This window comes from Strix uralensis, chromosome 5 (assembly GCF_047716275.1).
Source record: "Strix uralensis isolate ZFMK-TIS-50842 chromosome 5, bStrUra1, whole genome shotgun sequence".
Classification (NCBI taxonomy): domain Eukaryota; kingdom Metazoa; phylum Chordata; class Aves; order Strigiformes; family Strigidae; genus Strix; species Strix uralensis.
Genome location: NC_133976.1, coordinates 24,665,100 through 24,679,686, shown reverse-complemented (window position 1 = coordinate 24,679,686; position 14,587 = coordinate 24,665,100). Strand labels below are relative to the sequence as shown.

Here is a 14,587-nt window from a genome sequence, read left to right as displayed (position 1 = left end):
CCTGTACTTCACAGAACTGTATTTTTTTAACAGTGGTAGTCCACAGGCTGTATGCACACAGGAGAAGGTACAGAACAAATTTATGCTCAAAGCTTTGCATGTAATAGAACAGTTAGGAGACAGAAATACTCATTCTTTCCTCTCTGGCACATATTTCCACATTAAGCATATTTCCTCTTAGTTTACCTGCAAATATTCAAATTAAACCAAGTATCTACTAAATGTAGATTTATTCCTACGCTTTCACTTTGGTTTATGCAGAGAAATGATAACATTGCAGCAGTTTCATAGAGGTACCTCTGTATGCATGTATCGGAGTTGCAGAAGAAAACAAGAAGGAAAATCACACTGTAGCACTGTTCTGCAGTGAAGTCCATCCACAGATTTCCCATAAATATGAACTCATTAATTATAGCCTAATTCTGCTCTACATTTTTCAAGCACTTCAGATCTGGTAATCCTTCATCAGATGGTTGTTTCCACAAACCACAGTTCTTACTGGAAATTTAATGTATAGGAAATGCTGTGAACAGGAGCTGCAGCAAACTGTCTCATAAAGACTCCCTACTTTCACTGCATGCCTTTGCTACTGTCCTCTGAAACTGTTCTTTCCTTCTCTATCTGCTAATGGATTTCCTTGTTTCCAATTCTTAATAATTGTCACTGTTCAGTACACTTGGAATAATACTTATTTGAAGTAAATTCTTATTTGAAATTTTTTCTCTCCACTGAAGAAAATTTTCTGCAGTGCTCCCATTCCATCGAAAGAACTTGAACATATATATTTGCTTAATTTTTTCACAATTCCATTTCAATATTTGGCCTTTCTCCTTACTGCAGTGCCCCAGTTCCTGCAAGTTTCACGTATTAATGCAATGGTTTTGGCCAAAAGTGACTTAATGTGAATAAATTCTTGTGATGTAAAACACTATTGAAAAACTAAGCACTCACCCCTGTTAACACAACAAACTGTCTTCCTTCTGTGGCAAACCTCAGATTGTTATCCTGTGGGCTCTACCGTCTTTTTTGCAATCCCACTTCCTGCTGCTCAGTAGCCAAAGGACTGGTATTAAGGAAAGCATTTCAGTCTTGTCTGTAAATCTCTGGACACCATAACAGCAAAAGCCAATGAGAAGGTTCAATCACCATTGATCAGCAGGTCACCTACCAGGAACACCTCCTTGTTTCTGCAATGTAAGTTAGTTATTTACATTCTGTCTTTTCAATTGGAGTTTCAAGAGACCATGAAGCATCCAAGAGCTTAAATTCAACTGACTTTAGAAAGACTTCCAGTCTTACATTTTTAAACCCCCTTAAAACAAGGACTTCAAGGAGCCAAATCAAACAGGGACCCCTGAAAAAGCTATTCCACATTTATTTGTTTTCCCTGAAAAGTCTCCTTATTTTTTAATTACAATGTTACCACTTTCATGCACTCAGCTGTGTAATTGGAGGGGGGGGATGTGTTCATGTTCCTTTATTGTTCTTTTTACAGTTTTATTATTTTCTCCCATAGCTCCTCCGTTACAATCAGATATTCTTTGCCCTTGCCTGTGATGATGTTGCTGTGCGTTATATACTTCACATTCCAAGCATATTTGCCATTTAGTCCACATTTCTAGCAAGAAGTTGATGTTTTGATGCAGTTACCTGCATGTTGGCATGTATGGGGCCAGAGGAAGATGATGAGATACCAGGACACGCCTGGAGTTTTCATTGGTTCTGAGTGTACCAATGTCAACCTGATCCACTATTGTTTCAACTTCTGAGTGTTTTTAAATTTATTCTGATCTATTTCAGTAATCTTTTTAACCATTAAAAGAGATATTTGACCTTTTATTAATGTTTTAGAAACATAAATCACATACCTGGTTAAGAAACTGACCAAGGAAAATGTGACTTCTATTTCTATTAAGGAGGTCGCTAGTAATGGCTAAAAGTCACTGCTGCCTGAGATGCTCAGCTTTCAGAAATGGGAGTCTGTCAGTGCTGTAGATTCAGGACACTGCAATCTCAAGATTTCCATCCATCAGTCAGCTATTCACAGGCCTCAGAATTGACCAGGGTAAGTAATTAAGCAATTAAAGGTCCAAGTCCCATCTCAGTGACTTCCATTGTCCCATATAAAGGCTACCAATGAGACACAAACATTTTCAGTGTCTGTGCACTAACTCCTTTCTACACAGTTATTTCTAGTATTGCCAAATACATAATTTTTCATAAATAATTATTTCTATAAATTATATTTAGAAAGAGATTTAAACATGTATGCTTCAATCCAACAAACTATACAAACATTCATTTTGAGCATTTTCTTGGATGAAGGCTACTGATGACAAAGTTCTCACAGTCTTCTGAATTATGAACTAAAAGTCAAATACAAAAAACACTCAATATTTTAAAAAATATTTATTAAACATTTTAACACACTATTCAACAGTAGAAAAATCAAGTGATGTATATGCAGGGTTTTCTGGCAGGGACCTCAAAGCAGGGATGTGGCGAAATTGATTTAGTTTACACTGAAGTTCAAAACATTCTTACCCATTACTTTACAAAGACTTACTTAGAAAAAAAATGTACAATATCACTATCAGAGTTGTTAAGAAAAAATGTAAAACTAAAACCATTTCCTTCCAGAGTTTTCATATACTATATATAAGAAAAGTAAATAATATTGCCTTCAATTTAACCCCTAACTTCTGAAATAATTTGGATATGACCAGTGTCTAAAGTTTTATGATAGCCATTTAATAACTTGTTATAACTATTTTTCACTTATGTGTTTATTCAGAGATTCAGACAAACTTTCATAAGCCAGTACTGCTCTTTGGTAAACTGCTTGATCAATTCCAAAGTTGATTTTTTTTCCTACTTTTTAAAGGAAACTTCCACTAACCATTTTTAATATTGGTTCTCCCTATACACTGATCAATAAAGAACATAATCTCCTGGTTTATGACATTTAAACCCGGTATAATTTTTTAGAGTACTAGAAAATTGTCAGATGATATTTAGATGAAACTTTAAATGACAAATGTATAATCTACTAAGCAGCCCTGAAAAATTAAAAAATAAATTGTCATCTACTATCAAAATAGTAATCTGTGTACAAGTATTCCATCTTGTTTCTGAACTTGCTTAAAAACCAGCTGTTGTAAATATTAAGTAATTTTGCTCTGATGGAAAGCATTTGGTTTGACAGGAATTTCTACATTAATTATCGTTGGAGAAACATGTCCTGAATTTGTCCTACAGACTTCTGAATGCAAAGTAAAACCACTGAGTAATTTTTCTAGCCCAGCAGTATTTTCAAGCCATGGTATCACTAGATCAGTTCTGTATCTCTAAATTTAGTCATACAACCTGATTATGTAAGACAGAAACAGCAGATATGGGCAGTGTAACCTGACAGTAAATTTAGCCAGATACATGAGAGCCTTTGAAAACACAGACCCAGATTGTAAGTGTGCTAACAACTTTGGTACCCAGTAGGGCCACCTTAAAAATCATTACAATCTAGTGAATGTCAATATTCATTTTACAATTTTACACTACCTTACTTTCATGCCTTGACTTTAATTTTAGTGCTAATCATTACATGTTCACAGTCATAATGCCATCAAAACCTATAGTAACTGGTACACATAACAGTTACCTTAGTATGATTAACAGGAAGAGTTCTGCCTAAATGTACACATCGGTGCAAAATCAAATGAATCTCTAAAACCAGACAACCTCCCTGTCAAACTGGCTGAGAACAGTAACATATGCTTGCAAAAAGTAGTTTGAGAAAAAGTTTACTGAAGAGCTGCTTTTCCCTATCTCTGCAGACATCATTTACTTTAATACAGAATTAATAATCATTCCGACTATATTTTCTGAATAAAATTAATCAGTTTAGTGTAACCTCATTACTGCCTTTCTGAATGAAAGATAGATACTAGATTGCATCCATCAGCCTGAGCCAAGCAGCCTCCAGTGAAAAGCTTAGCATCTGCACTTGCACTCAGATCATAAGGCTGTATATGCTAGGAAAGTAGTAAATACATCAAAGCATAATTCCCATTCATATTAATATACAAACTAAAACTTCATACATACAGGTTGAATTCCTAAGAAAGGAACAAAGATTTTTTTAAATACAGTCTCTGATCCCAAAAACCCTCAAAACTGGATTCTTACTGAATTACTTCCTGTTAGCAACACATCACTATACAACATCTTCAGCAACTGTAGTGTCAAAAATTTGGTAATAAACTTGATGTTTCATCCCATCTCTGACATTATAAGACTTGATGAAGCATTCCAGCCATGGCAAGTCATCTGAAAACAAAACCCGAATTATTGTTTAATATTAATTTCTAACTTTTATAGGAGAGAAGTATAACTTGAGCAGGATCTTAATGAGGATATATAAATGTATACAACAATTAATAGGAAGAAAAATTTTGAAATTCCAATTTGTATCTTAAAATTTCCTGCACCATCTGAAATGGTGTTCAATGACAATCTTCCAACTCTCAGCCTCCTTGCCCCAACATTCCCCCCAAACTTGGTAACAGTAGTTGTACCACACTATAGCACATACAAGGACTTTCCAATAATAAAAACTCATCTCCATGTGTCTCAATGACACAATTTCACTGGTCTCAAAGGGAACATCCTTTACACCCTTTACAATAGGGCCACTTTTTTTAAGTATGGTAAAAACTCCAGTGTGGTTGTGGTGGTCACTGACAGCCATGTACTTAGAGCATGCTCCGGAGGTCGGAGATGTGGCTGAGACATATAGCTACCTTAGACGTGTAGTTTAGGCAGAGTTACTTTCTGCCACAACAGAAATACTGCACAGAAACCTCTGTGACTGGATTTGGATTAAGTTTTTGCTCAATTTCCATGGATGCTTCCTCTAGCAAGGGATGCTCTAAATCAGCATGTGCATCCAAAAGTAGAATCTCACCCAAAGCACGTGCCATACGCTGAATTCCCTTTCAGTTTGCCTTAATGTGCTGTGACATTCAGTACGAGGGTGTTGTGGTTAACTTCCACATGAATACAAATGACATGTTAGGACTGTATTCACACATCACTGCATGCTACATGAGAATTTACTGAACCATTACTTTTCTTTCTCAAAAGGGAGTTCTATTAAATAAATGTATCAAAACAAATTAATTGGAACTCTCCTTACAGACTCCTGCATTCCTGAGTTTTGCCCATGCATAAACTGAATTCTAAGACTTTGCATATGCAACAGCAGACTGAAAGACCCTTTCCCTTCTCATCCCCCTTTTAAAATAATAGCAAGCTGACCTAATTTTCTTCCTGGAGGACAGAGTGTATTCATGGTCATTTGCATCTTTTGCTGAAGAAAATTATTACTTAAGATTTCAGAGGCAGGGATTTGGAAAAACTTTTCCTGGAAGAGAACAGAAAAGTATGAGGTGTTAGAAAAGGGATAAGAAATCATTAGCCAGAACCCTGACTGCATGTTCGTTTATCATTTACGGAAGTTAAAATTAGCCATAGGAAACACAACTGGAGAACAACATTGTTTCTAAAACTGTTCAGATACAGAAAAAACCCAAACTGTCTGAAAAAAATAAGAGTCTGTATTTCAGTATTGGGACAACAGCCACCCAGAAAACACACATGTAGGTCTGTATACACAACTGGCAGGTATTCCTCACAAACCTCCATAATCAGACAATGTTACGGCCAGAGAGAATGGTCAATCCTCCTCAGCAGTCCCTCACTGCAGTAAGCAGAACATTTTGAGAGCAAAGTCACTTGAAAACAAGGGGGCACTGCAACCTGGCTTCAGACAAGTGGAACTCCCTTAGTTTGAGTTTCATTTTTTGATAGTTTTAGAAACTATGGAGAAAGGCTTATACTGTGAGATTATTTTACTCCTCCATTCAGAAAAATAAGAATGGAATACTAAAATGTTAAATAAACCTTTTCTATGTATTTTTAAACCATATACAGTAAACATGACTGACAAAACTTCCATTTCATTCTTTCCAAGTTTGTTACCTGATTTTGTATCTCTAAAGGCTCATCATCTTACACCTTTTCAAAGTGAGCTAAAGTTTCTGATGGCAATTTCTCCTTTTTGTTAAAAGATACAAATTAGAATACTCTGCCTTTGTATAATTTTTGCATGACACGTTTAATGGATCAGTTAGAGGATAATCCAGCAGCAAAACTGACACAGGTAACTACACTGAGAGCATTCCTATGGAAGCGTGACTGGAAGCTAGTGTAAAGCTGGATTTCAGAGTAGCCTAGTTGCTTCTCATGTGGTGCTGAAGGACCTGATTTCAGGCTTGGAAGATATTGTCTTGTCTTTGAAGTACCACCAACAGGAATGCTAGTAGCTGGCACTTAAGAAGTTGTGGGTTTTCTTCCTGCAGCTAAGGTGCAGTACTGAGCAGTATCTGATAAGAATCTGAGTTACCATGAAGTAGAGACTTTTGGAATTCTGCATCAAGAAATTGTTTAAAATTTTTTCCCCACCTTCCTTTTGCAGTTTAGTTCCTCAATATAAAAAAGGAAAAAGGACAGTAGAAGGAAAAGATGACTAGCTAAAATGGGGATTGCAGTCTTTGATGTCCTTTGCTGCTAACACACTGTGTATTTTAAGAAAACACATTTTTTCCAGTATTATTTTTACTTACAGTCTTAAAATTTAACAAGGAAGAGTATTCCCTTCAAAGTCCCATTCAAAGTCATTTAGTACAATGGTGGAAAATATGCAGATATATCTACATTAAATAGCACTGCTGTGGGGAAAAAAAAAAAATCCCACTAAATTGTTTCTCTGTCTCATTTTGGACAAAGTTGTAACTCTGAAGTGTCACTACAGCAACTATTTTGCACTTGGGTAGATAGATTACTCCAAACATGTATTGTGAGATCCTGATATTCCCACCTACGAACTGCTGGGATAAGAAAACACACAAATGCAGTTATAGAAGGACAAAAGGTACAATGCAATACTTATCTATTTTAGATTATAATTCTCTTCTTTACCAAGTTCTTCTCACTTTTTAATTATTTTCCCTTCTCAAAACGATTGACATACCATCTCAAAATTTACGGTAGTAACTAAAATGTATGTATGTATGCATGTGTACAAAACAAAACAAGCAAAAGCAAAACCCCCAAAATGTAAAACAAAAGGAAAAAACCCACAAAATACATAGCAACAGATATTTCTACTGCACACATAAATACATTTAAAGGAGTAAATTCACTAAGGAGGATACTAGATGTATACAATTTATTTTCAGCCCTAAATTGGAGACGTAGGAAGCAATGACCAGCTCTTGTCAGTCAGAAATCCTCCACCTTCAGCATCACAAAAAATTCTTACTCAAGTCATCTTTGTGCATCGAACTGCTAACCTAAAAATAAAGCTTATGAATTAAGAGTAAAAAGGAAAGAAATAAAAAAATACTGAAGAGTAATCTGAAGTTTACTGTCAAAATGAGAGATGTCCAAATCTGCAGGGGATTGTCCTAAGCCTGGTGATTCTGAGAATTTTCATTAGTGACATGCTTTATGGAATACCACTATGTTTACAGACAAAGCCAGGATGGGGGAACTGCAAGTAAACAGGAGCGAAGAATTAGAATTAATTTTTGACAACCTGAGAGCTAGTAGGACAAAAAAACTAATCCCTCCAACACTTACTATCAGATACATGTATTGCTTTTAAGCAAGCTAAATCAACTGCTCAAACAAAGAATGAGGAATAATTTGTTGAAGCCGAGGTTCCCCTCAGAGATGAGTGAATCAGTAAGCAAGAGATTTAAGTGATCACCATACTAGTTTATACATATAGAAGCATTATCTGGCAATGCCTGATTGTAGGATACTGGTTTTAGCACTTCAGGGAACATGTGGATCGCCTGGGAAGAATTCAGAGGAACAACAGTGAGGATGTCAGTTTTCAAAGAACTCTGATATGGAAGAAAAAGCCTCTTATATAGAAGAAGATAGAATGAATGGTGTTTTTTTAGCCTTCAGAAGGTAGAATCATTATACAGTGTGTGGAGACAGGAAAACCATCCATTCTTCAGTGTCTTGGGTAGCAGGAATGGTCTTAAATTGCTTCAGAGAAAACTGAAGATAGGTTAATTCTAAGGTTAGCAAAGTAGTTGAATAAACTGGTTCTGAAATCAAAGACAAGTATCTGTATAGCTATAGCTGAGTCCTGCCTAGGTTCAGAGGAAGGAAGGCTTCTTCTACCTCATGGTCATATGAAACAAAAAAGATCAAGAATTACTCAAAGGATAGATTCTACTGAGAGTTAAAAAAAGAGGTAATGAGATTTTGAACTAATCCAGAAGTTACCTGCATAAATCCTGAAACACCCCCACCATTCACACAGTATTCAGGCTGCACAGTTTAACATTGCCAATAAAAGAGAAATTCAGCCATGGAAATGTATAAAAGTCTATGGAAATACCAAATAATCTATCTACAAGCTTCAGTTTTGTCTTTATGCTTTAATATTCTACAGTCTGACATTTTATTGAAAAATTACATTCTGTGCATCTTCACCGATGGACAGTATTAATAACATTACAGCACTTGCAACTGTCCCTGCAAAACACTGCAGGTAACATAGAATGAATATTTCTGTACAAACTTTTGCTATTTTAAAAACAAATAAAATCCAAACCCACATAATCTATAGAGTCTACCTTTACCTAGATTTACTTACATAATCAAAAAGGTACGCATTTAGTGCTCCTGTTCCATCAATCAGTGTAAACTTCATAATAAAAACATACTGTAGCAGCTCAATACCTAGAACTGAAGAAAAAAAATTGATCTGTTTCTTAGAGTGAATAGGCAAGACAAACCATAACAACTCAAGCTCACAATAACCTTCCTTTAATAGTAACTGACTTTGAATACTGTCATTAAAAGTATAAATTGACAGGCCAAAAAATAGATGATCTGAACAGCAAAACATGGTTCATATTTTGTGAGCGCATTGCAATTTGCCTAGAAACACTTTAATAAATGATTCTATAAAAATGAAGAAAGATTTTAAAGTACTTACTCTCATCCTAGTAAAAGAAATGGTAATATTTGCTTAGAGCTTGGATCCTACCTTGGTAGGATCCTCCTACTCCTGTTCTTTAATCCATGGAGGATTAAAGGAGACTTGCTCTTAATTCAGTGATAATAATATAGCATTCCACCTGAAAACCTATCTTCTGAAGAAAAAAAGTCTCATATGATGTAGTAAAAGCTACCAGGCAATCTTATTCAGAAAAACTTTGCTGGCAGTTCTGAAAATATTCCAGCATCAGTAAATGACTACAGTCATTCTCTCACTGGCAGCAGTATGCTATCCCGCAAACATAAAATATCTTAAACATACAAAGTTACTGCAATTCTGCATCAGTCTTTTCTGGGTACATCTACTTAAATTGGCTAATCATTTTAAATTCAACCGATCTGATAAACTTGCAGGTTATCATTTAGTCTGAAAATAGAGATGATAAAAGAATAATATACATAAAAGAGTTTAAACGTCAGAAAACATTTAATGAGTATTATTTTAATTTTGAGAATTAAATGTCAGTTGCAGGTGCTGTAACACTGATGGTTATATATTACTTTACAGTTATTTAATAGAATACAATTATGACATAATTTATTTAAGGGAACCACTGCATTTCTCAAATAGTTTTTTTTTCTATAAAGTCTTTACTAAGCTTAGATACTGCTAGATATTCCAACTTAATATGTTAGAACACAAACTGATAAACATGAAAATATTCTTCTTCCTTAATGGGCTGTGATGTTTTAAGCTTCATTTTACCTACAGCATTCGCACGTGTTGACTACATAAAGTAACACAAGGAACACACAAAGCATGGAACACATATATGTTATGGTATAATTTCTTTCATTTGAATATTATTTCTTGCAGACTCTCTGGAATATGCTTAGCATTGATAAGGCTTACAGAATATAAAAGTCTAACTTGTACTAGTCATTAAGTAAGACTCTTTAGTTCAGGTCAGGAAAATGCTATCTTCAAAAGGAAAAGCAAGACTAATTTCTAGGACTGCAAGCATCTACACAGTTTAAAAATGTCATCTGCAATCAAAAATTCATCACATCTGTACTATGATAGGTGTTATTAGTGACACCTATGGTAGAAGAAACTATTCAGCATAAAATCCTTTCATTCATACTGTAATGGTTTCAAAAGTAAATACATTGTTTCAGCTGGTAAAAGGTGAATAAATTTTAGAGCTTCATACTCAAGCATAACCATAAATTACATGCTTTCAGTACAAAACTGCAACCTAGACACCAAACTATTTCATATAAGCACTTCAGAATCAAGGCATGAGAGTGTTTCAGGACAATATCATGTCAGCTGACCTTGAGCTATTTCAGTTGGTTCCCATGATGGTCGTTGTTCTGCTGCAATGGAACTTAGACTCTTGATAGGCTTTGGAGTTGAACACTGCTTGCACCTAGCATTTAAAACAAGATACTGAGACTAACCAAACACTGATTTATTTATACCAGAAGCTTTCTGCACAGAAAAGAAAAAAAAAATTCTGCTTTCTTTACCCAGTGGGAGTGCAAAAGTATTTCTACTGTTGTTTAAAATTACTATTTTACCAGACATACAAACTTTAGACCACATTAAAACCCTTAATGCTGCTTTTGAATTGTCCCCGAGAAGAAAGAAGTCATTTTGGTCCAGAAAAGACCACCTCAGTGAACAGAATAGAAAGGAGGAAAACTGTACATCAAGGCATGGGATTAATCGTTCAGCCTGGGGAACAGAAAGCTCTGGGGAGACACAATTGCAGCCCTTCAATATATAGAGTGGGTTTTATAAGAAATATGGAAAGAGACTTTTTATCAAGGCCCATAGTGACAGGACAAGGGGCAATGGTTTTAAACTGACACATGGTCAATTTAGATTGAACAGAAGGAAAAAATTCTTTACTGTGAGAGTGGGGAGACACTGGAACAGGTTGCCCAGAGAAGCTGTGGATGTCCCCTCCCTGGCAGTGTTCAAGGCCAGGTTGGACAGGGCTTTGAGCAACCTGATCTGGTGGAAGGTGTCCTTGCCCACGGTGGGGGGGGCTGGAACTAGATGATGTTTAAGGTCCCTTCCAGCCCAAACCATTCTACGACTCTAAGATCACTACACTGCTAATCCTATATTCATGTGAATATATGTTTAGCAGTGACATATGTCACTAATTAGTCGTTTAGCAATACAAACAACACCTCACTTTGTAAAAAGCAGGATTGAATCCAAACTTGCAGCACACACTAAAAACACAATAGGGTTAGAGCAAAAATTTGGTTTTACCTATATTAAAAAATATTAACTATGAGTTATTAAAACAATCTCTTTTATTACTGGTGTATTTACACCAGTAAATATACTACTAATTATAGATTTTACACGTGGCAGTAAGCAAATGCTGCAAGTAGATGAAAATATTGAAAAATTGTTTTCAAAGTTGTTCTCATTTGCCTCAAGGAATAAAATTACAGAACTATTTTTTCCAAATTGAGTTTCTGTGCTAGTACATTACAGTTAGAACTTAAAATAGACATTTATTATCTTTTAGAATTACATGCAAAATGTGTCATAAAAATCAATAGCACCAGTTCTGCTCAAGTGATATAAAGGCAAGCTCAATTAAGTTATTTTCCTTTAAATAAAACACCCAAACTGCAATAAAGAAACTTAGCTGTGAATTTTGTTTTTTATATGCAAGTGTGCAAGTGTTTACTTATATATATATGAATATACATGCATACACACACATATATAAATATTTATACAGGTATTCAAGCTCATTCCTACAGAAAAAATAACTTTGCTTTTCATTCTACTACACAGAATCTTTTTTAGACTTTGCTAAGTCTATGCTATTGATAAAAATAAGCACATGGAAGAAAGCTCTGAAATGTCAACATCCTTGTGAGGTTCCTTCCTAAATATCCTATAAACAATTACGAATATCTTGTAGAGCACTGGCTTTTACAATACAGCCATTTAAACAGAGAATGAGGTCTGAAGGTGAGTTGTGTGTAGCTGGGGAAATATATGAATTATGAAAGTGTAAGGGGAAATACTTTGTGCTGGTGAAGATCCAGTCCCAGTAGGAACACCCATATATTGCCTTTATTTAAAAAAGCTGTGGACAGCCATACTTGAAAAGGTCAAAACAATATATGACAAAGAGAGATAATTATCTGTATTAATTTTATCAGGCCCTTATGGGAAATTTTACGGTTCATGTGAAACATGCAATATTTCTGCACAGAAATTTTCTTTACTGCCTACAGGACTGAAGTAGTGCAACACAGCGCTTTGCTTGAACTTATTAGGACTGCTGAGAGAGTGGACTCAGTATCTTTCATGGGCTGTTTTTTTCTGAGCTCAGCAACTGCATGCTGCTGTGCAGTACTGGGAGAATGTACTGCTGCTAGCTCTCATTGAGCAGGAACATGGTGCTGCATGGCATAGCACAGATACCAGACCTAGATGCATCTACCGTATTCCACAGCCCTGGAACTGTGGAATTCAGAAACCCATTGAAGTTGTCTCTACAGTGACTGTTATCCACAAATAGGTAAGGCACTTTGCAGTGTTGTAGATCTCAATAAATGGCAAATGGTGAGGAAAGGCTGTCCAAAATCCCTTAATTCTTCCAAAACCCAAGCTTTCCCAACACTAGGAATGAAAGAACGGAACATGGATTGACACCCTGAAATTATTCTGTGGGTCTCTATTTAAATATTATCTGTGTACAAAAAAACCCCAGCATACAGTTTTAAACTGTTTTGACTTTAGTCTAAGGAGTAAGACCAGAAAAGGATACTTTTCTGGCCAGAAAATGGAAGAGCTGGAATAAAAGAGGAAGATATAGGCATTTTGCAGCCTAAAGAGACTCATACATGTATTTCTGCCTCTGTAGTATACTGCCCTACCCACATACCACAAGCAAGACTGAACCTGGGGTGGTGTGTATTTAAGGGCATAAGATTATATAGAGCAAGATAAAGCCCAGCTGCAGTTAAGTCCTTTGATATGAGATATGAATAGTAAGGCATTTCATCCCTGATCTCAGTATTGCTGATCATGTTATGTATTTTGCATCAAAAAATCTTTGGGTAAGTTATCCCTTGAGCACTGCAGTTTGATTTACTGAAGAAAATGATATCTATTACTCCAACTACTAAAATATCAACAAATAGTTTTAACCTACCCATAATATTTTATATTCCCTTGTAAAAGAAAAGGAGCTGAAAGGTCTAATAATTCAAGATCATCTTCTGTGGATCTCACAGGAATAACACATTTAAATATTTTTGTAAGCTTCCAAACTTCTTTTAGTGTTCCACCTATTAAAAAAAGAAAACCATGGTTTTTTAAACTGTAATCAAGAATAAATTGAACAACTTGCATTTCTTAGCTGATTAGATGTTGATTTCAAGACCCTCAAGAAAAATTGAGACTCACTATTGAAAACTGAAAAAATGGTCCACAACCTTCTCACTCTTACTGAACAACAGACTCAATAAAGAATCAAAAATGGACATTTATCAGAGCAGATGCCTTAATATCTTCCTCACAGCCATCACTGTAACCATGAAGTTGTATTTAGTTAGCATCATTTCCACATTTCTCCTATGATTTAACTAGTAATTTTCTTGGGGAAAAAAAAGAATAAACTGATATTTTGCAATTGCTCCAAAGTAACTTTTTTCAGCTTTCAAGTGGCAAAAATGTATTAATTTTTAACCAGTAGTTTATGAAAAAGTAGTTATTCAACCATGTCATAATTGACATGAGGTGGGAAATGCAGAACCACCAAACTTCATGCTAATTTCAGAGTTACTAAAGTTGTGTCCATTCTAGGAACACAGCAGAAATTTAGTACATTACTGCTGGAACCCTGAGATTTTCCAATTCCAGTGACAGGAAAAAGTTCTTTCAAATTTATTATAAATCATGGAATTACCTGCCTTCAGTCTCTGTAGTATGTACTACAGAACTGATTACAGAATCCTTCTGACATTTCACCAATTCAGTGGAAATGTGGTAAATGCATTAACTTAGCACAGAGAGAACAGTTATTTGACAACAGTTCAGTAAAAATATATGATTTAATCAGCTCGTGAACAACAATAAAAAAAGTGAGCAAACTATTTTAAAACAAATATATTCTACAACTGTGTTGTTTACCACTAACTATAACTAAGATGTTTCAAAGAAACTAAGATGTTTCAAAGACTTTATGACAAGCAATTATGACACTGGATTGTACTAAATATTTATTGCACGTATTTGTTACTTGTATTGCAGAAGTAACTAGAGAAGAAAAGAAAATCAATAAAATTGCATTATTACTGGTGATGAAAAAATACACAGCATGAAACCTCCTCAATGAACTTAACTTCTGGTGAAAAAAATAAATAAAGCAGAGGCACAGATATTTGAAATGGCTTCCCAAAAGGTTAGAAAACAAAGGTCCTCCAAGTACAATGACACAGATAAAGCTGTACT

The 14,587-nt window shown here is 35.2% G+C and overlaps 1 protein-coding gene across 15 annotated transcripts in view; it reads right to left on the bottom strand.

Moving 5' to 3' along the window:
* Positions 1-2,394: 2,394 nt before the first annotated feature.
* The window catches only part of POT1 (protection of telomeres 1), an 86,579-nt gene continuing 74,386 nt past the window's right edge, over positions 2,395-14,587 (bottom strand). For all 15 annotated transcript variants that reach the window (XM_074870108.1, XM_074870107.1, XM_074870117.1 and 12 more), the window contains 5 exons: positions 13,287-13,422; positions 10,423-10,517; positions 8,738-8,829; positions 5,317-5,422; positions 2,395-4,326 (listed from right to left, as the gene is read on the bottom strand). In XM_074870108.1, coding sequence (XP_074726209.1) covers positions 4,214-4,326; positions 5,317-5,422; positions 8,738-8,829; positions 10,423-10,517; positions 13,287-13,422 — 542 coding nt within the window. In that variant the 3' untranslated portion in view covers positions 2,395-4,213. The remainder of the gene's footprint in view (positions 4,327-5,316; positions 5,423-8,737; positions 8,830-10,422; positions 10,518-13,286; positions 13,423-14,587) is intronic.